General features: G+C 36.5%; 1 protein-coding gene across 1 annotated transcript in view; it reads left to right on the forward strand.

Moving 5' to 3' along the window:
- Nucleotides 1-23,790, forward strand: part of DGKI (diacylglycerol kinase iota) — a 269,174-nt gene that overhangs the window by 231,217 nt on the left and 14,167 nt on the right. Inside the window, exon 29 of the mRNA XM_029285555.1 lies at nt 2,131-2,156. Coding sequence (XP_029141388.1) covers nt 2,131-2,156 — 26 coding nt within the window. The remainder of the gene's footprint in view (nt 1-2,130; nt 2,157-23,790) is intronic.

Below are 23,790 nucleotides of genomic sequence, written 5' to 3' on the forward strand. Positions count from 1 at the left end.
CTCCTCAGGGTGCCGTCGGCCAAGCAATGTCGGCTGGCGACCCCCAGGGGGAGGGCCTTCTCTGTGGGTGCCCCCACCCTCTGGAACGAACTACCCCCCGAGATCCGGACGATTCCGGATCTCCTAACCTTCCGCCGCGCCCTCAAGACATGGCTTTTTCAACAAGCGGGACTGACCTAGGGTGAATTTTAAATAGGGAAAATTTTTAATGATTTTAAATAGTCACAGCCACTAATATTTGGGTTTTAATTGGTTTTTAGAAGGGGTAATTTTGTATACTGTTTTAACATGCTGTGAGCCGCCCTGAGTCCCATGGGGAGAAGGGCGGCATATAAATTCTGTAAAATAAATAAATAAAATAAAATAAAATGGGGAAGCCAGATTCACTTAACAGCTACAGTGCTTCACTTAACAGCTATGACAAGAAAGATCATAAAATGGGGCAAAACTCACTTGACTATTTCACTTAGCAACAGAAATGTTGGGCTCAATTTTGGTCATAAGTCAAGGACTACCTGTACACTAGAAATGCTTGGTACAAGATTGAATTATTTGACTATCAAGACTCATCTGTAGCACAGCAGTAGATTTAATCATCTGTTCCCTTGAATTGTTTTAGTTGAAGTTGTCAGGGATTAAGGCTCATATTTCCTGCCATCAAGACATGAACTTTGCCTCTGAACTATAGATTTTCTTCTTGACTGTGCCCCTGATCTAATCCACCCTCTTGCTTACTGCTAAAATGCTAGATTGTATTAACCTTTGGCCTAAGCTACAAAATCAATTATTTTGTTATTTTCCTGTTTTATCTTGAGCAGGCTCAAGAGAGAGACTGATTTTTGAATTCTACGGTGGGATTGAAGGAACCTTAGAATGGGGAAGAGAGAACTGCTGGCGACTAGTTTTTTTTAATTTTATGCTCAAGACTTCTGAAAAAAGGGGAGACAAAGACTGTAGGACAGCTTTGCAAGGGGACTCTAAGGCTATAACAATAGCCCACCAGTTCCAACTATTTATTACTCACCTTCTTTTATTCTGTCTACATTTGCTATTGTTAATGTAAAGTACATGGGTTTAATTTTGAGCTAACTTTGTAATGATAATATTGCTTAAACTGCTTAAGTATAGGATCTTTATATTTGCTTTTTTAAGGCCTATACCTAACAATCTCTCTCTCTCTCTCTCTCTCTCTGTATGTGTGTGGATGCGTGCTTGAATACACTGAGGGCAAAGTAGCCAGCAGTATGTTATACTACTTCTGATCTTGATTTGCAAGTTTTATTGTTAGTTCAGAATGAAGAGTGGGCCAAGGTCTTGCTAATGCTGCTAACAAGATATGTTTGTTAGGATAAAATGAGCAATGTTGAAAAGTGTCTCTCTAGGACAGTGGTGGCGAACCTATGGCACGTGTGCCAGAGGCGGCATTCGGACCCCTCTCTGTGAGCACGCGCGCCATGCCCCGGAGATGACAACCGTCCTCTTCAACCAGCCGCCCGCTAACTCGCCGAGGTCCCACGTGGCCGGATGAATCCCAGCACCCATGCGCTCACTGGCCTCTGTGTGTGGGGGCCGATGGTGTCAGGCAGCCGCCGCCCCGGCCCCTGCCTCGCCTTGCCCTGCGACAATGGCACCCTCGCCCTGCCTCGCCTTGCCTGATTGAGCACTTGAAACTTGTCTCCTGCCCACCACCCCACCCACCAGAGACCCCCTGGATCTCTCCCAACCCTGCCCAGCCCCCACAGGATCCCTCCCCAGGAGCAACATCAAGCTGGCCATGCCCACCCTGGCCATGACCACCGTAGCCACACCCAACCAGTGGACCACACCCACTCAGCAGACCATGCCCACCTGGCACCCGGTGATATATAAGTGGATTTGGGGTTGCAGTTTGGGCACTCAGTCTCTAAAAGGTTCGCCATCACTGCTCTAGGACATAAATGTTCTGATTTAAGAGGTTTAAGGTGGTAGCTTATGTGATTTGTGTCCTACATTTTTACAGCTTGTCATCCCATCCCATTTCACCTTGCAGATACTTCTACAGAAATTCCAACAAGGGCACTAAAGTCTTTTTTTAAAAAAAAAACTAAAGAAACCAAAGAATAAAGCTCCTTGTTCTTTCTTTCCTTGTAGGTCTCCTGTTTCTTCAGAAGATCAAGGTAAGATTCCATTTTGTGAATTCCTCCACTAATCTTAAAATTGATTTTGATGAGAAGAGGGCAGTAAAGTTGTACCTGAAAACAAATTTGCAGTAGAGAAATGAGTAAAATTTGATATAGACATGGAGATAGCTCCTCTGTCATTTCATTAAATATATACCATATCTTCTATCCAATTTTGCAGAAAAGCCATGAGTGGGCTTCAGTTCTATCACAAATCTAGTTCAATAAACTTGCTTTTTGCTTCAGTAACAACGTTTGGAATATAACTTTAGTTATTCATGACTATTAAGCCCCATGGTCTATAGAGAAAAAGGAGATGATACTAATGATTGTGAGCACTTATACAGCGTTTTACAAGGTTTATTCCCATTCTCAGTCATCTCTATGATGCTTCACAAGTTAGTGGCTGTATGAAAAGGATGGTTAGAAGATCAGAACATTGGGACCTGCCTAAAGCTATCTTACCAGTTCCTGGAATTACAAGATACAAGGCTTTGAAATGTGATTTTACAATGTTAAGAGGGTGCACACTGTTCTCTTCCATCTTTTCACTACTGAGTGATACATTTATTTTATTAGATCCTTGCCAAAACCTTGCCTTCCATGCTTCAGAGGAAACATTACATTGTCTCAGATACACAGCTTGTCCATGGACATTGATTTATTGGTTGATATTACAGGATTTCCTTACCTTATGTTATTGCTCCCTCATTTGATCTATTAATTGAGTGTCAGATGACAGATAAAGTACTTCCTAGTGCAGCTTCTTGATTTTAATCCTCAATAACTGTCCCTACGATCTATTTTTCTTTTCTACTTTCACTATTTTCTTCCTTTGCACAAACTGCTCTCATGTTCCATTTAACCACCTGTGCCACTATGACAAGGGACCTGCACTACAGCTTGATCAATATCCTTAACCAGTCCAGAACTATAAAAGCAATTTATGAGCTTACTTTGAAAGGAAGAATCAAAGCCATAGCCACGTATCATACCAAGGACATTAAAAGCTTCTGCTTAATGACGGTGAAATAACTGGTCGAGGAAACTCACTACAGTAGCATAGAAGAGTGCACTTAAATGGCAAGAGCAAGAATTAGATCTCTCTTTCTGATGTCAGAATATTTTTAGTACTGATGCTTTAAAAACGGCAGTTTTCATGAGAATAATTCATACCAGCATAGCCGTGCCTCAAGGTGTTATGTAAGCTACTTGTTGGCCTCCACTAAGGGATACTTTATCTGACCACTGTACCAGACTGATTCCTCCCCTGTTATTTTAAGGGTCCCACTCCAGCAAATCTTCAGAAATATTCTGCTGTATTAATATTCCTCTGCTATTTGTCTGGTATTTTGGCAACTGCTTAAAACAAAGTGATTTTTTCCAAGCACGAATCTCACAGATAATTTTGCTTTAGCAAGATTTACAGAGACAAAAGCATAAGGGTTACAAATCTACCAGCAACTGAATTTTTAGAACCAATATATCCCCATGTACAATTTCTTTCTAGATAGCCTTCTAGGGATCTAGCAAGGATCTAGGTCTTTTCATTGATAATGGAGAAGCTTGTGGTTGGCTGTTTATATCTCCCTCCTGAATCTTCAGGTCTTCCCAGTCCTAACTATGCATGTGGCTGAGTTTTGGAGATGATTCACCTTACTTCCTGTTCATATTTTCATATTCATATCTTCCTGCACTTAGAAATTACACTGTGTACTATGAACAAATCAGATGGCAGATATTATAACTCCATGCCTCGAACTGTTCCACTTAAAGCTGAATTAGACTACATGTGTTTAAGCAGTTTGAAGGAGTAATTTAATGAAATTTGGTTTTTATTGAATAACATTTTTTGTTTGATGTAGTACATGATTTATTGAATATGCTGGACTGAAGTTGGCTTCTAATTATTGTCATTTTAAAAAGTTTTGTATCAGTTGCATCTTTTATAATCTGCTCTTTTAGATATGTACCGGTATTTATTTTACTTTCTATTTTGGAAGACTTCTTGAAAGTATTTGAGTAAAAAAGATTAACAACCCTTTTTTTTACATTTTATATAGGTATTTCACTAACCATTTGTCTTGATTCAAGGTGAAACTACAAGTTATGTTGAAGAGGAAGGATAGATCTAAGCAGCTGGGTTTTTTTTTGTTTTATTTTACTTGAATCCGAAGTTAAAGCACTTGATATGAGAAGCTTTTATGATGTCTTCTCCTCAACCTTACTAGTAAAAAGGTTGCTGCCCCTTGAATAAAATAATGACTGTAGGTCATCACAACAGTACTAATAATTGTTTTCTTAACATTTTTAAAACTCTACCTGAAGCCTCTATAATGGACTGAACCAGTATTTCTTCCCCCTTTCCCCCTTTTAAAAATTATGGAGGTGCCTAAAGGAATTTTTATTTCTTTTGCTTACCTATATTTAGCACTTTAAAAATTAAAAATTGATAATTCTTTGCTACTACAATTGTTTGATGATATTTTAATATTGTTTTTTTTTAACCTAAACTGGCAATAATTTGAATTTTGTGGATCATTGGGAGAGTCTTAGTCCAAGGGTCCTAAGACCACACTTTTAGAAACAAGACTAGACTGTTATGAGCTGGACAATGTTATTTATAACACTTTTACTTAGTCCTTTTTATGAGTAGTTTAGGATAGCATTTTTAAATTTTTGTATATCTTTTGTCATCTGCTCTTTTAGATAAGTATTTATTTTATTTGTCACTTTCTGTTTTGGAAGACTCTTGAGAGTATTTGAATAAAAAAGATTGTGAGAGAAGTTGGAGGTTGGTAGTTGGTCTCTAATCTCATATGGTTTATTTTCACTAAAGATGCTAAGGAATTAAACACAAGTCATGGGATTTAACATTAAGCTATTACTAAGCTATTGTCTCTTTATAGTTTTTACCTGACCATGTTAATCCCTTGGCCTCTTTTAAAGTAATTTGCTCAAGAAGCACTATCTCTGCATGTTTTTTATTATAACATTTTATGAACATTTGTAAAAACATTAGTTGAATTGGTTCCTGCGATTAGCAAGATAAACAGTTTCAACCATTTACTGTTTTAATATTGCAGCTTATATTCTTTAAAGTTCCCCTTTTCTGTAGTCTATAGCTGGCAAATGTTACTTTGTTATATCAAGCCATGGCAGTAACTTGCTTAGCCTTGTATAATCTGCAATGCAGGTCTTTCTTTTTGCAGTTAATTCAAGTCAACACTTAATCCTTCCTAAGTGTGCCAGTGACAAAAGGTGGAGGATAAAATTCCTGCATTGATTGCAATTCTATGGGGTCTTTGCTGACAAAAAAATCAAGAGGGGGGGGGAAACACTCTACATGACTTGAAACTGCATGTGGTATTCTGAGCAGTGACTGAGGAGTTACTTAGCCTGAGCTAGCAGGAAAACTTCAAACTTCTGACTCCCAGCCGCCAGCAGTTTGCCAGTTCGAGTCTCACCAGCTTAAGGTTGACTCGGCCTTCCATCCTTCTGAGGTCAATAAAATTAGGACCCAGATTGTTGGGGGCAATATGCTGACTCTGTAAATTGCTTAGAGAGGGCTGCAAAGCCCTGTGAAGTGGTATATAAGTCTAAGGGCTATTGCTAATAGGGAAGACTACAATATATTGCTTCAGGCTCTGTAGTTTGGGGAGGAATGGGTCAGGGTCACAAACACCACTATAAATACTCTAAAAAAATGGTTGATCTCCCTGAAATATGAGCCTCAGTTACTTTTTCATTTTATGTCTCCATGCTTTGGTTGATAATTCTAAGAGTATGTTAATATATGGCATGCATAGAACCTACTTTGGGTGAATGTGTGTAAAGGAAAAAAGGGGGAGTGGGCAGAGATATCAAAACCAACCAAATTTCTTTTTTTAAAATAGTAATTTTATTAAAAATTACATTTTGAAATAATAAAAACTAATGCAAACTAAAGAAAATGAAAAGAAAAGAAGCCAAACCAAGAAATAAATAGAAAAAATGTAAAAGAAAGAAAAAATAAAAATATAGTAAAGAAAAAGAAATATATAAAAAATTGACTTCACATGTCGCCACAAGTATAATCTGCTTTAATAACTACGATTGCTTCTTCCCATATCTCATTTCTTATTTATAAACAGATAACAACATATCTATTTAAATCTTGATCAAATAAGGCAACTTTATATCCCCTCCTTTTATGTCTAACAATCTTCATCTTTATTTCTTTCAAATAATGCCTTACAATTTGATTTTTTTTTCATTTTTTGTTTGCCTCTTCTCACAAAATTCTTCAAAGCTTTAACAAGCCTCTTTTGTAAATCCATTATAGGAAAATTTTCCAGGTGATTCTCTTGGTTTGCTATTTATATATCCATTTTAATTATTAAGACATTGGTTGGTTTCTTTTGTATGTCCAGGGTAACATCTTTTTTATGTCATTCTTACAGCCTGTCATTTTTAAATGCATTTCAAATAAGTCATTTCAGGTAATATTGTTCTTTTTCCATGGCATTTTTTAAACATATTCTATCTATAGAGGCAGACTGTCTTAAAATTGGTCTTAAGTTCTTGGTCCATTGTTCAAAATATCCTTTAATATGTCCAAGGTTAAAGTATTTTACTTCATTCTGTATTGGTAAGTCATGTTTGAGTGTTCTTCTCTTTTAATTTCTCTTTTAACTTTGTAATCTTTAGTTCCTTCTAGTTCCCTTTGGTTTTTGAAGTCTATGCTTTTTTTAAGAATTAAAAAAAATCCTCACAGGAAGGATTCTTTATAATTGCCAGGTCAAGCCCAAAAAATGATGTAAGCAAAGAATGTGCTAGAAGGAAATTTAATATTTCACTCTGGTAAATCCACAGTGGAATGAATGCTAACCAGAACATCTAGCCAATATTTATCCATCCATCCATCCACCCACCCACCCACCCATCCACCCATAGAAGGAGCAGACAGTGATTGTGTTTAATTTCATACATTTTAGAAAGTAATTCAGAAACAGCAGACATTGTTGAGATAGATGAATTTGTAATCTAATTTAGTACATTAGATTAGGTTGATTTCATGCAGTTGACATTGAATTGGTGGCTGCTTGAAACATAAAACATTTTTAGCTTAATTTTTGGAATTTAGATGAAAAGAGGTTACTGATTAAACTGAACCTTTCTTTTAAAATTCATTGGTTTGAAGAGGAATAGATTGTTCCATACAACTTCAATTGAAAAGCCAATAAACTTTGGGAACATAACATGGAAACCATTCAAACAGCAACAAAATTATGTTTCTAAATGTGTTCCCTGGTGGAAGCTGAATGAGCACCAGGAGAAATTTCTGCCCACAGGTTTCCATTTTGATTAATTAAACACTTTGAAAAGAAAAAGGTCCCATATATTCTCTTTGGAAAGAACATTGAGAGCTCCCTTTGGGGATTAAATTGCTTGAGATGAGCCTCTGAGCTTTCAGTTCCTTTCTTACTTCCTCAGAGTAGGAAAGAGCTAAAATGGCCCAGAAGGTATTTTGCTTGTAGGAGGCCACAATAAATTACAACTCTGGCTTTTTTACTCTTAGATCCAAATTACATGCATGTTTAGAATATCTCATGCTTCATATTCTGTGCCAAATTCAAGCTGTATACAGATGCCTAAACACATCATGACCTAACTCAGTTACCTATGGTGACTCTTATTAATCTTTTCAAACTCATTTTGTATGTTTCACATCAGTACTCATTTTTTATTCCCCCCTTCTTAGGGGGGAAAGTATTTTTTATTCTTTATTCCCGTGTTCTCTCTGTTTTTCACCCAGTTCCATTCATGTGTCGTAAATTACAGTAAAACAAAACAGTGCTGCTAGTGCAACTATAGCAGGTCACAATTCAGCCCCAACCCATAAGCTTTGGACATGAAAGATACTGAGGAAGTCATTGGAAAGACAATATTTTGTCATTGCTAACATTTTGTGCGGTTGCAGAAATTGTTGTTGGATCTGCTACAGGAGATGATCTCAAACTAAGACAAAAGTGCTTAGAGACCGCATCCCTTGCAAAATCTCAGGAAAGTAGGAAATAAATAGTAAAAACTACTTTTCTATCTCAGTTTTGAATGCTGTCTATAGATGGCTTTATTAACTGCCTCATCTACTGAACCTCTGGAAATTCAAAATGTACCTGCTGATTGAGTTCAACATTTCATAAAACTAAAATTTGGTTTATTTTAAGTTGTTGAATAAACACAACATGTCAGCATTAACAAATTACACTAAAATACAGCTAAGAAAATACTTTAGGGCTTATATGTGTGAATCTAACAGGTTAAATGTAGAGTGCCTTCAAAATTAAAGTACATTTAATTTGGTGACTCCATTTATGCTTAGTGCTCAGTTATTTTGTGCTATAGTTTTCTTCTTAAAAAGCTATATATATGCTTGGGTTCTCATTCTCAGTAACACATCTTAATTTCCACATAGATTGCATACATACTTTATATAACATTCATTCAAGATAAAACAAATGCCATTGTTGATGGAGTAAATGAAAAGAAATTTTACTGACTTATTGCCTTAAAACTGAAATATCCTCATAATAAAATAGCTAGAAGTCCATTACCTTGTGAGTTGTTGAAAGAACCAGCTTTAAATTTTAAGCAGCTTTAAATTTCAAGGCAAACTCCCTTGATTTGCAGTTTCTGGAACAATATAGATGTTGGAATATTATTATAGTTTAGATTTCAGATTTTTCTAAGTGCTCTCACACAATTCTTGATTAAAAATATATTTTAACTTTTTAGGATAAAATACATTTAGAAAATATAGAGAAATACCATTCAGATGCATTTTAATACAACTTTGGGCAATTTTTATGAATTTTACAAAAAGCAAATATAAAAATAGAACAGAATGGACTAATAGATGAAGGTAGCTAAAATCAGCCTTCTCCATCCATCCCTGTCTGCCCTGAACAAAGGATGAGAGGGAGTCCCATATTTAAGCAGTGCATTTTTATGTTTCCATTATAACTTTGTCATTGAAAGAATTGTTTGATCTTTGAATACAAATTAGGTAAAGAGATTTCTATTTCTTTTTCATGTTATCCATCTTGAATACCTCATTAGTTGAAAGATGGGATAGAAATGCAATGAGCAAACAATTAGAACCAAGAAGGTTAAGAAGGGCTTTAAATTAAGAAAAGGGTGGAATCTGGTTATTGAGGTATATATATATTCTGAATGAGTAAGGGAGTGTGCACTTAAGCATGGAAGTCTGAAACTGTACAAGTTTTATCCTAAACATTTATTTTAAAATATGTTTTTGCTTCATTGTTTTTCTCTCACCAATGTAACATTTTTTTCAGAGAAATATATAGAGTCTATGAGGCTCTATATTCTTCTATCTGCTTTCAAATTCACATCATTATCTTCCTCAGCTTGACATCTTTGAGAAGTGCTAGAAAAGCATTTTCACAAAGCTATATTTCCACTCCCTAATTCCTTCCAAGTATTTTGAAGTTGGCTAGGATTGTCTTCTCTTCTTTCAACTTTGGGATGCTCAAAAGAAGCCGGGAAAGCTCTGAGCCAACCTGGACTGTCTTTAGTGAACCAGTAGCAAATTCATCATTCAGTAAGCATTCTTCTTGATGACTGAATTATGTCAACTCCTGAAATAACAAAAATCACATTACTCATGTCCATTTGGAAAGGAGAAAAAGCATACTCTGCCCATACATTCTGCATGCATCTATCCATTTTGTAGGCATCTTGAGCGAAGAGCTATCTGGCTGTCATTCTTCCTGTAAATATAATCCCATTAAAATGGTGATGATGCCATGAACCCATAGTTTGACCACTACAGTTTTTTTTTTAATAGTTGGATCCATAGTTGTATGTTGTAGTATGAGACCTTACGTGTGTATGCAAATTGCAGGAGGGAAGGGCTTGTTTGAACCCTGAGACTGAAAGAAAGTTGAGTCATGATTTTGGTGCATGCATCTTATGCAAGGAGACAAAATCAAATGTAGTTGTTTTGGTTCTATAATTCAAATGTAGAAATTGTGAAATGGATTAGGTGGATTAAGATCAGGATGCCTGTGAAATCTGCTAGAGTTCTCCAGTGCCAACCCATCTGCTCCAAGGAGCTCCTATATTGCACAAAGCATATACTTTCTGATCGATGCTATACCATATCTAAGACAAGAACATTGCTTTGATTTTTCAAGACAACCTCATGTGGACAACCTGATATGGACACAGTGGCATGGATTAAATGCCAGATCAGTTCAAGGGCCATGTTTGGAGGAGATCCTATAGCTTCTGAAATTCTTAGTCAGTCATAGCAGATTAGGAATTCACAGCACTGTGATCCAAGATATAGGAAAGCACCAGGCTGAGTTAAATCAGCATGCATACAAAGAAAAGAGGACAAGAAAGAGACAAAATAGATCTGCAAAGTTTTCTTATTATTTTAAAATATAAAGTATATTTCAACTTCTTTTGTATTCTGTTTTCATGTAAATTATCAAATATATTTTTTTAATAAGAAGCTATATCATTGATATAGCTGGTTTCAAATATAGTTTCATATTTGAGATGACAGATAAAGTTGGGCATAGTGCCCAGATTAGACTGGAACCCTGTATTTATTTAACTGGGAATAAATCCAATTTAGTATAATGGAGTTTATTTCTGAGAAGACATGTGTTGCATTCCATAGTTAAACCACTATTGAATTTTTAATTTTCCCATTCTAGATGTTTTCTGCCTTGGTAATGGTCATCTAATTGAAAATATAAACCAGTGTTTTGCTCTATCCCATATTTATTTCATGTGCTTTCATTGAAGAACTCTTCAAGAAGAAAGAAAAATATTCCATTTATCAGCCCTAGAAGAACACTGCTTTCTTCAAAGAATAAAAATGCAATTTGATTTACTGTCAGAAACAATGTCTTATATTCAGAAATTATAAATTGTCATCCCCCAAATTGTCACTTCTATTGTCAATTTAATTATGATGAATATTAATAGCTAACAGCTTTAAGAACAATTCTTAATCATGTCAATTATAAAACATTAATACAATTTTAAATTTAATTTGGGTCTTGCTATCATTTTTTTTCTCTTGTTACTTATCACATGGGTAATTTTTAGGTAGTCACTAGTTGGTTTTAAAGGCAAATTCTGGCAAAGCTTAAAATGCATCTAGAATCTGAGCTTTAATGTTGAAGAAGACCCCTGAGAATATCATGGGTGGCCAAGAAAAGAAACAAATGGATTATCAAAGAAATCAACCCAGGTTTCTCACTTGACCAGCCCAAATTATCCTACTTTGAACACATTATGTGATGACCTCTCTGAAGTAGTCCATAATTTTCGGAAAAAAGAAGACAACTAGCAGCAAGATGAATGGATTGAATTACAGATGCACTGTTGGAAGACCTAAAGGGCTAGGTAATGGAGAAAATCTATCTGTGTGATCATTAAGAGCTGACATCAACTTGCTGGCACACAATCAATCTCAATTAATGAAACTAAAGAAATGAATATGGGTATGTCTAGTCTCATGAAAAGAAGAACTAGGGTGATATGATAACAGTGTTCCAATATTTGAGGGGCTTCTACAAAGATGAGGGGGTCAAACTATTTTTCCAAAGCACCAAAAGGCAAGACAAGAAACAATAGTTGGAAACTAACCAAGGAGAAAAACAACCTAGAACTAAGTTTCCTAACAGTGAGACCAATTAACCAATGGAATAGCTTGTTTTCAGAAGTTGTGGTTGATCCATCACAGAAGGCTTTCAAAAAGAGACTGGATAACTATTTGTCTGAAATGATATAGTAGGGGGTTGGACTAGAGGACCTCCGAAGTCCCTTCCAGCTCTATTATACTATGTTCTATGTTCTAAAAGTGATTAAATATGCTGGGACATTAGAATGTGTAGTATGATATAAATCTATACGGATAAGTTACTTCCTTTTCATATAAGTTTTCCTTTTTGCAGTTTTTTTCCTTCTTTCTATTCCATTCTCAAGACTTCCTCAATATCTAGGATTTGAAGTACAAGGACTAGCAGTAGGAAGGGAGTTATGAGAACAATATATCTATTTATCTATATAGCTATGCTTCCCCCCGCCTTCATTTTTAAACTGAAGGAATTATTTACCCATCTCTCTCTTTCTTTTAGAAAAGCTGAGACTTTGAATACTTCAGAGGAAGTAAACAATGATTTAAGCTAACATACAAACTAACATGTGAGGAATCTTGGAATGCTAAAGCAATTGTAGTTTAGGAAATACTTGGAAAAAAATAATGTGTGTATGTTAATAAATGTTTTTGCATGAGGTAGCAGCTGGCTGACATCCTTTGGACTGATCAGGTCTGGTTAAGACTTGATTGTGAGGCTTTGCATTCCATTTTGCTTATAAGATTGAGAATGTTAAAATAGTATTTTTATATTAAAATGCAGATACAGCAAATTTCTATTCCACCTTAGATGAAATATTTATAAACCTTCTTGAAACAATAACTGTTATCATGCATAATTTGGCAGTAGTTACTACGTTTTTAAAAAGTGGTTTTCCATATTAAGAGTCTTCCTCACAAAGACACTTGGCTAGATAGACACTTGGATTGCTTCCAATGAAACATAGGGATAATAAAATGATGTAATAATATAATGGCAAATGTATAGAAAGGCTTTCTCATTCAGCAGATAAGCCATGTTAAACTGGTCCTTCAAAACTCTAGAATGCAATGCTTAAAAATGCACATCTTTTGAGCACCGCTTCATAGTAAACAATATGTATTATTTGCATCCAACATTTGTTACAGCTATAGTGACAGGTACATAAGAGAAAGTCTGTTTGTTCATAAGGATGGTTTACTAATGGCTTGCAGGAGGACATTCAAGGCAAAAAGGAAAAAAAAGAGATTTGAAGATGTAAAGAACACAAGTTGCTACTTTCGTATTCTGGGACTACCAAATAAGAAAATGGAAATCTATTGATATTCTTGCCAGTTCAGGAAAAAGCATTGCCAGTGGACTGTTTTCACCAGTTAGCTGTATAGAAAGAAGACTTAGATCTGCATTTCTGTCAATCTTGAGATGGGGATGCGGAGAAAGTTCATCAAGAGCAAATCCACTTTACCTTATCCAAGAGCAATAAAGCATTTCTATTTCTTACTGTGAATGCTGATCCAAGAAAAAATCTAGGAAACAATTATTTTATTTCAGTGTTTGTCAAATGGAATAATATTTTGAGACATCTTCAAGGCCCAAGGATACTTTATGGCATGATAAAACGTGTGCATAATTCATGTTTGGTATTGTGCAGTAGTAACATTTGTCATCCTCTGAATAAATACATTTTTTAAATCTGTCTTTTATCCATAATTGTACATTGGGAACATCAGCCAATTTCTTTCCCTAGAGCTTAGCCAAAATGAAACTGCTTATGTCCTTTGTTTGCATCAAACAAGGGGTGCACAGATAAAAGAGGGTTATTGTAAATAAAAGAGGACTACCACACAACAGACATTTGGCAATTTGCTGCAGAAAATTGGAAAATAATAACTAAAGTTTTACTGGGTACAGTCAGCAAGACGTCTGGGGCAACACAAAGTTCAGATTTCATGTTTGGATAGCCATTCTGCTGGAATTTGCAGAAGCAGAATAGAAAGAGTGTAGAGAAGAGGAACAAAGATCATTAGGGGACTGGAAGCTAAAACAAGAACGGTTGCTGGAATTGGGTATGTCTAGTTTAATGAAGAGAAGGATGAGGGGTGACATGATAGCGGTCTTCCAATATCTCAGGGGTTGCCACAAAGAAGAGGGAATCAACCTATTCTCCAAAGCACCTGAAGGCAGGACAAGAAGTAATGGATGGAAACTAATCAAGGAGAGAAGCAAGAGAAGTGCACACCCTCTGCATGCCCAAAAAAGTCCTATAAATGGCTTTGCTCTAACTATGAAGAAGTGACATTAAAAATCTGCAGAAAAGTTGTATGCACTAAAAGCATTTAAAACAAAAACAGAGGATAGATTGTGTGAGGAAGTCCCATGACAGATTGGAAGTAAGCCACTATGAAGGTCCAGTCCAATCCCTGCAATTGGACCATAGGAAATTTCCTACTGCCAGGAATTTTTGTTTCTATTTCATCCTTATGTCGTACTTTATCCTTAACAATTTCTGCCATGTCAGCCAAAATTATTTATTGCTGATCAGATTTTTTTGAGTTCTTATACAGTATTTGGGCCATAATAGGAGGTTGAAAAGGGGGTGGGTTACAGCTACCACCAAAAAGGGCTGAAATTCATTGGGCACAACACCTATAATTGAGAGATAGAGGCTGATGCCAACTATCTTCTTTTCTCTTAAGAAAATACTCTGGAGTGGGGTTGCCCATGTTTGCTGGCTACAGGAGCAGGGCTATGTATCACTGGGATCACAAGGCCAATATTTTAAACTGATGGAGGACCTGTGATAAGCTCAGCAAAGGCTAATAGATCTATTTTACCATGTTCTTTAAAAAAAAACATTAAAAAAATCTGCCAACATTTGGCAACATGGTTTTGGAGGGGGCTGAAACATGCAAAATCTGATCTGAGTTCTTTTCTGCCCTTTGCACTGATGGAAGACTTCTGGTGGACAAGGAGAGTTGTGTGATTTCAAAACGTAAGCATATTTCAAATGGGATTAGACAAATCCAGTAGCTGTCTATTACAACTGGTTTATCACTTTGAGAATCACAAGCAATCTAACTTAATGCCAGCTTCTGAGATGAAAGAAGGTGATTAGCCTACTGACCTGCTTTTCAGCTTAATGGTCACATCTATTTGGCTTGAACTAGCAAGGCTGGCATTATATTCCTAATACTGATTTTGTGTCTCTTTACCCTTTAAATTAGCTAGAGATACAAAGTTTTTAAAAAATGTAGGTGAAACTGCCCTTACGTTTTGTAGTGGACAACAGATGTTTTGGTTTACATTACTTAGTGTGTTTTTAGTGTCCATTTGATTTTAAAATAACCATTTTACTTGATGAAATAATCTGATTTGTAATGATTTGTAATTAGAGGATGGGGTTATAAGGGAGAAGATGGTGGAACTATATATAGAATCTAACGTACAAGAAAACATTTTCTTATTTACTAAAGACTAGTGTGCATTTGCAGTGTTTTTAGCTGTTAAAAATCTAAACATATCAGGTAGATATATCTGTCTCTCAATTAAAATGGCTGCTGAATGTTTTTCAAAATCCCTGCATATATTGGAACAAATAATAATAATAATAATAATAATAATAATAATAATAATAATAATAATAATAATAATAATAATAATAATAATAATAAAGTTGGAAGGGACCTTGGAGGTCATCTAGTCCAACCCCCTGCTCAGGCAGGAAACCCTATACCATTTCAGACAAATGGCTATCCAGTCTCTTCCAGTGTTGGAGCATTCATTGCTTCTGGAGGCAGGTTGTTCCACTGGTTAATTGTTCTAACTGTCAGGAAGTTTCTCCTTAGTTCTAGGTTGCTTCTCTCCTTGATTAGTTTCCATCCGTTGCCTCTTGTCCTGCTTCAGGTGCTTTGGAGAATAACTTGACTCCCTCTTCTTTGTGGCAACCTGTGAGATATTGGAATACTGCTATCATGTCCCCCCTCGTCCTTCTTTTCATTAAACTAGACATACCCAATTCCAGCAGCCGTTCTTTATATGTTTTAGCCTCCAGTCCCCTAATCATCTTTGTTGCTCTTCTCTGTACTCTTTCTAGAGTCTCAACATCTTTTTTACATCGTGGTGACCAAAACTGGATGCAATATTCCAAGTGTGGCCTTACCAAGGCATTGTAAAGTGGTATTAATACTTCACGTGATCTTGATTCTATCCCTCTGTTAATGCAGCCTAGCACTGTGTTGGCTTTTTGGCAGCTGCAGCACACTGCTGGCTCATATTTAAGTGATTGTCCACTAAGACTCCAAGATCCCTCTCACAGTTACTACTATTGAGCAAGGTACCACCTATACTATACCTGTACATTTGGTTTTTCTTGCCTAAATGTAGAACCTTACTTTTTTCACCATTGAATTTCATTTTGTTAGATAGCGCCCAGTGTTCAAGTCTGTCTAGATCTTCCTGTATCTTAAGCCTATCTTCTGGAGTATTGGCTATTCCTGCCAGTTTGGTATCATTTGCAAATTTGATGAGTTCCCTATCTATCCCCTCATCCAAATAGTTGATGAAGATGTTGAAGAACACTGGGCCTAGAACAGAGCCCTGGGGCACCCCACTACACACTTCCCTCCATGTAGATGCAGTTCCATTGAGGACCACATGCTGAGTATGGCCGGTCAGCCAGCTATGAATCCATCTGGTGGTGATGGTGTCTAACCCACATTTTTCTATCTTATCAAGTAGTAGGTTGTGATCTACTTTATCAAATGCCTTACTAAAGTCCAAGTAAATTATATCCACAGTATTCCTCTGGTCCACTAATTTTGTCACTTGGTCAAAGAATGCAATAAGATTTGTCTGACATTCTCTGTTCTTAATAAACCCATGTTGGCTTTTAGTAATGACTTTGTTTGCCTCTAGGTGTTCGCTGATTCATTGATTGATTATCTTTTGCAGAATTTTCCCAGGTATTGAGGTCAGGCTGATAGGTCTGTAATTTCCTGGATCTATTTTTTGCCTTTTTTGAAGATGGGAACTACATCAGCTCTCTTCTAATCCTTTGGTAGTTCCCCAGTGCTCCAGGATCTTTGAAAAATATAATTCAGTGGTTCTAAGATCACATCTGCCAGTTTCTTGACAAAACCTTGGGTGTAATCCATCTGGTCCTGGTGCTAACTTACCATTTTCTTGCCTATCTTAACTTGTGTTTCTAATCTGTTTTTTATGGTACTGTTTTTGATAGATTGGACTGTTTTTTCCCTTTGTGTAAAGACAGATGCAAAAAACGAGTTAAATAATTCTGCTTTCTCCCTGTTGCTTGTCACTTTCTTGCCACTTTCCCCCACTAATGGACCAATCATTTCCTTCACTTTTTTCTTGTTTTTTACATGTTGAAAGAAGCTTTTTTTGTGTTATTTTTGACTTTGGTCACACGCCTTCGTTCATTTTTCACTTCATCTTTGCAGGCTTGGGCTATTTGCTGATATTCTGATTTAGTTATGTGCCCCTCTTTCCACTTTTTATACTTGTTCTTTTTATCTTTCAATTTATCAGAGAATTCTTTATGCAGCCATGCAGGTTTCTTTTGAGAGCTGTTATTTTTCTTCTTTGTTGGTATTGTGTTAGACTGGGCTTTTATTTTCTCACTTTTCAAAATTTCCCAAGCTTCTTGAGTTGTTTTCCCCTTGAGGATTCTTATCCATGGAATCTTTCCCAAGCTCTCTCTAAGTTTATTGAAATTAGCTCTCTTAAAGTCCAAGACTCTAATTTGACTGTATTCTATTGCTTGTGCTTCCCTAATGTTGAATTCCAATATTGCATGATCACTTCCTCCCAAGGTTCCTGTGGCTTCAACACCTTCTATCATTTCATCTCTGTTAGTGAGGATTAGATCCAATATGACTAATCTCCTAGTTCCCTTCTCTACTTTTTGGGAGACAAAGTTGTCTGCTAGGTTTGTCCGGAATTTGTTTGATCTTCCACTTGGTGCAGAGTTTGTCTCCCAGTTGATATCAGGGTAATTAAAGTCCCCCATTACTATTGTGATGTGCTTCTTACATATCTTAGTTAGCTGACTAGCAAAAAAGTTCATCTATTTCCTCTGTTTGGTTTGGCGGCCTATAGTATACACCTATGGCAATGTCATTTCCCCCCCTTTTATATTGACCCAAATGCATTCAAGATAGTTTTCATCATTGTTGTGCTCTATTTCTGTAGAGATGTAGTTATTTCTTATATAGAGAGCAACTCCACCTCCTCTTTTGTTTGGTCTGTTTCTTTTAAATAATTTAAATCCCTCTAGTTGTGTGTTCCATTTGTGAGTTTCATCCCAACATGTTTCCGTAATGGCAACAATATCACATCTGCCTTCATTTACCTGAATTTCTAGTTCACCCTGTTTACTGTTCATACTCTGTGCATTGGTGTATAGACATTTGAGTCCTTTATGACTGACATTGTGTTTACTTTCTACATAACCTGTATGGTGCCTGAGTTCCCCTATTTTCTTACCACCTGTTTGATTAGTGCACTTTGTGTGGCACTCGTTATTAAAAGCTTGATTTTGCTTGACATCAAGGTTGATAATTTTGTCCATACACACATCTATGTTACATGCACTGATAACCCTATAATTTTTAGATTTCTGGGACAGGGATATTCTGTATCAATTAACTCACTGTCCCCATTGTTTAGTTTAAATATCTGTGAATTTATTGCCAAGTAACTCAGTCCCTTTCTTGGATGGATGCAAACCATCTCTTTTGTACATTGTTTTCATTGGACAAGCTGCAGACATCGTTACTAATATAACCAAAGCCTTCCCCTTTACACCACTCCTTTAGCCACATATTGAATTTTCCTATACACTGGCCTTTTCCATTTTGCTCCTTATACACTAGTAAAACCTCTGAAAAAGTAAGCCTACAGCCTATCCTGCTAAATTCCTGCCCCAAACTCTGGAAATCATTCTGCACAGAGAGTATATCTTTTTGGGACAGATCATTAGTGCCAAGATGTACAATAGCACCCACATCACAGTCCTTGCTGGCATTCTTGGCTATTTTAAAAATATGTTTCTTGTCCCTACCTTATGAAATCTCTTTTTCTTCTTGGTTAGATGTTTTACAGGCTGCACAAACAAAAGATCAAATATAGAAATGTCAACAAACTCTTAATCAAAAGTCTGATACAAAAAAACCCTCATCTTGGTCTATCCCCAGAATTTTTAAGACTCTGTTGAATAAGCACATTTGATCATTTTTGGGAGGGGCTTTATTCCTCTTTTCCATGTTAATTGACTTTGCAGAGATTTTAAAGTATTTGTAGTGCTTTTTCTGAAATAATAATTAGGTCCTTGTGGAATTCTTTCCATAGAGGTGCCAGTCCAGCACTGTAAAAATTCTCTGCCAATTTTTGTTAGTGCATTCATTCTTCAGATTCCAGTTGAGTCAACTCTTTCTATTCAAGAAAAAAAGCAGAGTTTCTTTTATATCTCTCCAATTATGTCTAACTACTTTGTTTGCTGATGAGTTGAGATACCTACATCTATGAATTTGTTAAAATTTTGCTGGGTATGGAGAATGAGTTGTTATAAGATATGGTGGTAGAATATTTGCAATTATTTCTACTTTTATTTTTTTAAAAAAGTTTTGTTACCAGTTTTCTTCCACTAAATAGGAATGTCATCCATTGAATGGGGAAGCTATGCCATGATTGGTCATTGGAGAAAACCATCTTTTCCCCCCAATACTGTAACATCTAGGGAGCAATGGCAATTCATAATGTAACATAATTCCCATTGAAAAGGTTTGAAAGCTTATGGTGCAATCAAGTTGATGCATTTGGAAAATTGGGAGTGAAGACAGCTTAATTTCATTTGGTGCTGTGCTCCTTCCTAAATTAGTAGATTTTGTCCTCTGTCCACTAGGTTTTAGAAAATTTGTGCAAGGGATATTCTGGAATTCTTGATAGTTGGGTTCTTATTCAGTTTCCTTATTCAGTTGCTAATGTGGATGGATGGATGATGTGCCATCAACTTGGTGTTGATTCTTAACAACAAACAAATCGACCTTTTTTCAGGATGACCTATCTCTATTTCCAACCCAACCCTTGAAAACTCCCAGTAGTGAATTCCTCACTGCTATAATTGAGTCCATCCAATTCAGCTCTTACAGCTAAATATTCAAGAAGAGAACACCCCAAAAAAGTTATAGGTGTTATTATTAAATTTGTCACTGCTCAAAGTCTCAACAGTTCAGCTCTAGTATACCTGACATCAGTTGGGCTTGCCATGCATTAAACTGTTGATTCAAAAAAGTGATTGGTTGTTGTTTCTGCTGAAATTTCTTTCTACTTTCCTATCTACTACCCCTACCCCTGACACAGATATAATAAAATAGCTTGCAAATCTCAGGTATCGAGTAACACATCTTATTTTTTTGGCGGGGGAGGGAAGAAGCTTTTCTTTACCTAGCTTATCAAATGTTTATGAAATAGGCTGATGTGAAACATTAGCCAGATCTCAACAAACTTTGACAAATGAGATTTGCTCCTAAAAGTACCATAAAATCATATCTTTCTGACTACTAAGTAATAGATGGCTTCAATTCAGTCTTGATTCATAGACAAATGCATGCTATTTTGCCTTAATAATAAATTGTAGCTCCAAAGACAGCTATGTAATTTATATAATCTTATCTATATATTATATCTATGGTCATTTCCTTCTTCTGCTTCCTTTAATCCTGGCAAGTATAGTCTTATATCATATGCCCACCTAATGCAAGTTTTTATCTTAAAAATCACATTCAGGATTTATTTGGTGCATGATTAATTGATTGCTTTTTCAGCATGGAAGCATTTTTCTTGTTCCCATTCTTTCTATTTCCAACTTTCATAATTGCCCATTAATGGTAGAAATACCATTGCTTTAACTGTTTTGATCTTTAATCATAGAAATAATCTCACCTTATCAAAGTTTGTCATTTTGCCCTAGGTAGGGACATGGCCAGGGTCAAAAAGGAAATAATGATAAATAAAACTAAAACATTAAAAGAAATAATAGGCAAATAAGCTGAACTAGATCTTCATGCAGTGCAGCTAGTAACCAAGAATACATATAGTCTGTAATAATAACAACAAAAAGAACTTCAAAACTCACCACTCAGCTTAACCAAAGTAGCTGAGACCAAGAATAAGCACAGAATCCAGTAATAATATACAACATGCCAAATGAAACCTTCAATATTTAAACAGGAGCACAACATACCTTAATGCAGGCAGGGAACAGTAGTAATAGTAATAGCAGTTGGCAGGAAGAATCTTCTCTTTCCTTGACTCTGTCAAGCAATTGTTGGCCTTTAAATAGCTTCTTCTACATGAGTGTTTATCAATAGAAGATAATATTTGTTGTCAAGGTTGAACTGTGGGGTCCTTGGGAATCTCTGAGTTTGGTTGGAAGAGGGTTCTGGCACTGATGATGTTACCTAGTTGGTTAATGAAACATCTGCAAGAAAACAACCAAGCTCAGAGAGCACCAAGGACCTCACAGATCAGTGTTCCTCAACCTTGTCAACTTTAAGATGGATGGACTTCAACTCCCAGAGTTCCCCAGTCAGGATGAGGAATCAGATAGTACTGGAACTGATTTGATCTAAAATTGAAAAACAGCCAAGTCATTCTTGTTGGCTTTATTATTTTATTTAAGCTTCTCTTATTGCTATCATTTAAAAATGGATCAGATGATTGGCACAGTCTGTTTGAAATAATGAAATGTAAGGACAGGTTTTATGAGTTTGCAAAGTGAGCTGTGTCTGTGGGAAATGCCTGAGAGGCCAAGAGTTTTGAGAACGGTTGTCAGTTGCTGTCTCTTTTTTGGTCAGTAACAGTCTTTCCTTAATGTTTAGCATTAACCCAGATGTTTCACTTTCCATTTTAAATTTCATGATGAGCTACTTATTTTTAGCTGATACCTGCTTATCTCAGAATGTTAGTACTTGGGCCTTCTATTTTGATTCTGTCATCATTTCTCATTCTGTCTGTCCTAAATATATTGTATATAATTATACAAGAGGGGGAAATATGCATTCATTTTTCACTATCTTCTGTTTTAAACAATTCTGTCTTTCCAAACAAGCTCAATCTGTGCAATAACTTCTTGTTCATTGTCCAGGTAGTTCCACAGAATAATTAAGTATTTTGGCATAAATATCAGCCTTAATATGTTCCACTTTCTACCATAATTTATATAAAACAACAACAACCAGTAAAGCTCAATCTCTATTTATTTGTTCAATAGACTGATAAAGCAGCCCATTTCATATTCATGACTCTGGGTGGCTAGCAATTAAAACAAAATAAAAACAGCAAAAACACCACCAGTAATTAAAAACATAAATAATATAACATAGCATATAATAGCAGCTAAAAAACAATCACAACCTTTCATGGTCAGCTTAATCAAGAAATGGGCTCATCCACAATATCAGGGCTCCAGGTTTGATGGCAAAGCCAAGATTTGAATGCCTTGTGAAAGGCCAGAAGTGTTGGGGTAAGTCTGATCTTGAAGATGATGATGTTCCAAAGGGCAGATGCCATCACAGAATAGGCTCTCTTTCTGTGGTCCCCCCATATGGCACTATCTCATCGATGAGATCAGGAACATGTCTGTCCTGCCATATCTAATTGGACACATAAGACACAACCATTTTATATTTTTCTGTTCTTTCCATTTTGCTAGTAATTTGATAGCACATCACTCTGACTTTTCTGAAATACTTATCCATTTAGCTTTGCTTTCCCCATATACGGCTCTATTCTTTGTAAAAGAAGCAAAAGGTTGCTTGCATGTAGGATTACACTCCTGAGAATATTGTGAACAGTCAAGAAAACAAAACCAATGGATCATTGGAAAAATCAACCCAGAGTTCTCACTCGAGGCACAAATGACCAGGCTCAAATTATCCTGCTTCAGAGACGTTATTGTATATGAAGACCCAACTCTCTGGAAAAGAACTTTCCTAGCTCTAATGCTAGCAGAGATGGACGGACAAAGAAGAAGGGGGTAACCAGCAATGTGGGTAGATTCAACTGATGAGTGCACTGTCAGAGACTTGAAAGAAAAGGTTAGAATAGATCAGGGGTCCACAACCTCTGGGCCATGGCCCACTACCAAGCCTTGAGCTGATCAGAACCGGGCTGTGGAAGTGGTGGGTGAGCATGCACATGCACGCATCCCCTCTTGTGTGAGCAGAGGTGAGCATGCATGTGCACATCCTCTCTTGCGTGAACAGTGGATGAGCGTGTGTGTGCGTGCTCCATTTGCATGAGCAGTGGGCGCATGTGCTCACTGCTGGTACAATGGAGCTGCGCACAGACATGTGTGCTTGCCCATCACTCAGGCAGAACCATTCCCTGTCCTTCCCTCCCTGTCCTTTCCACAAAGGCGGAAAGGTTGGGGAACTCTGGGATAGCTCTTCTTGGAAAAAAAATTGTCTATGTGGTCACTAGGAGTTGAAAATGACTTGATGGCAAATAATCAAGAATTAGTGGAATATTCTCATGCATTCCCTTCTTTGATATTGGCATTATTTTCCAATCTCTAGTCTTTTTCTATATTTATTGACAGACATTTTTCTCTCGCAGTTTTGAACAATTCAGTGGGCATTTCATTTGCACTTGGTCCTTTCTCATTTCATAATTGATCTATTGCTAGTTGTACCTGATGTGTGGAGTTGGTTCCCCTCTCTACAAAAGTTTCTGACATTCAGGGATGTTGGGTGTGTATATGTCAGAATAGTCAAGATGGCAATTGCAACAGGATAATAAAGCCCTCTTTTTCCTTCATTGTTGTCATGATACATAAAACTTCAGACACTCCCTTGACTCAGCCCCCAATGTACAATATTATGAATTCTAAGAGAACTGGAATTGATCCCAATGTAGGGCAAAACAGTGATATGGAAGTACCCTGAATG

This window comes from Protobothrops mucrosquamatus, unplaced genomic scaffold, assembly GCF_001527695.2.
Source record: "Protobothrops mucrosquamatus isolate PMUCROS unplaced genomic scaffold, P.Mucros_1.0 scaffold1857, whole genome shotgun sequence".
Classification (NCBI taxonomy): domain Eukaryota; kingdom Metazoa; phylum Chordata; class Lepidosauria; order Squamata; family Viperidae; genus Protobothrops; species Protobothrops mucrosquamatus.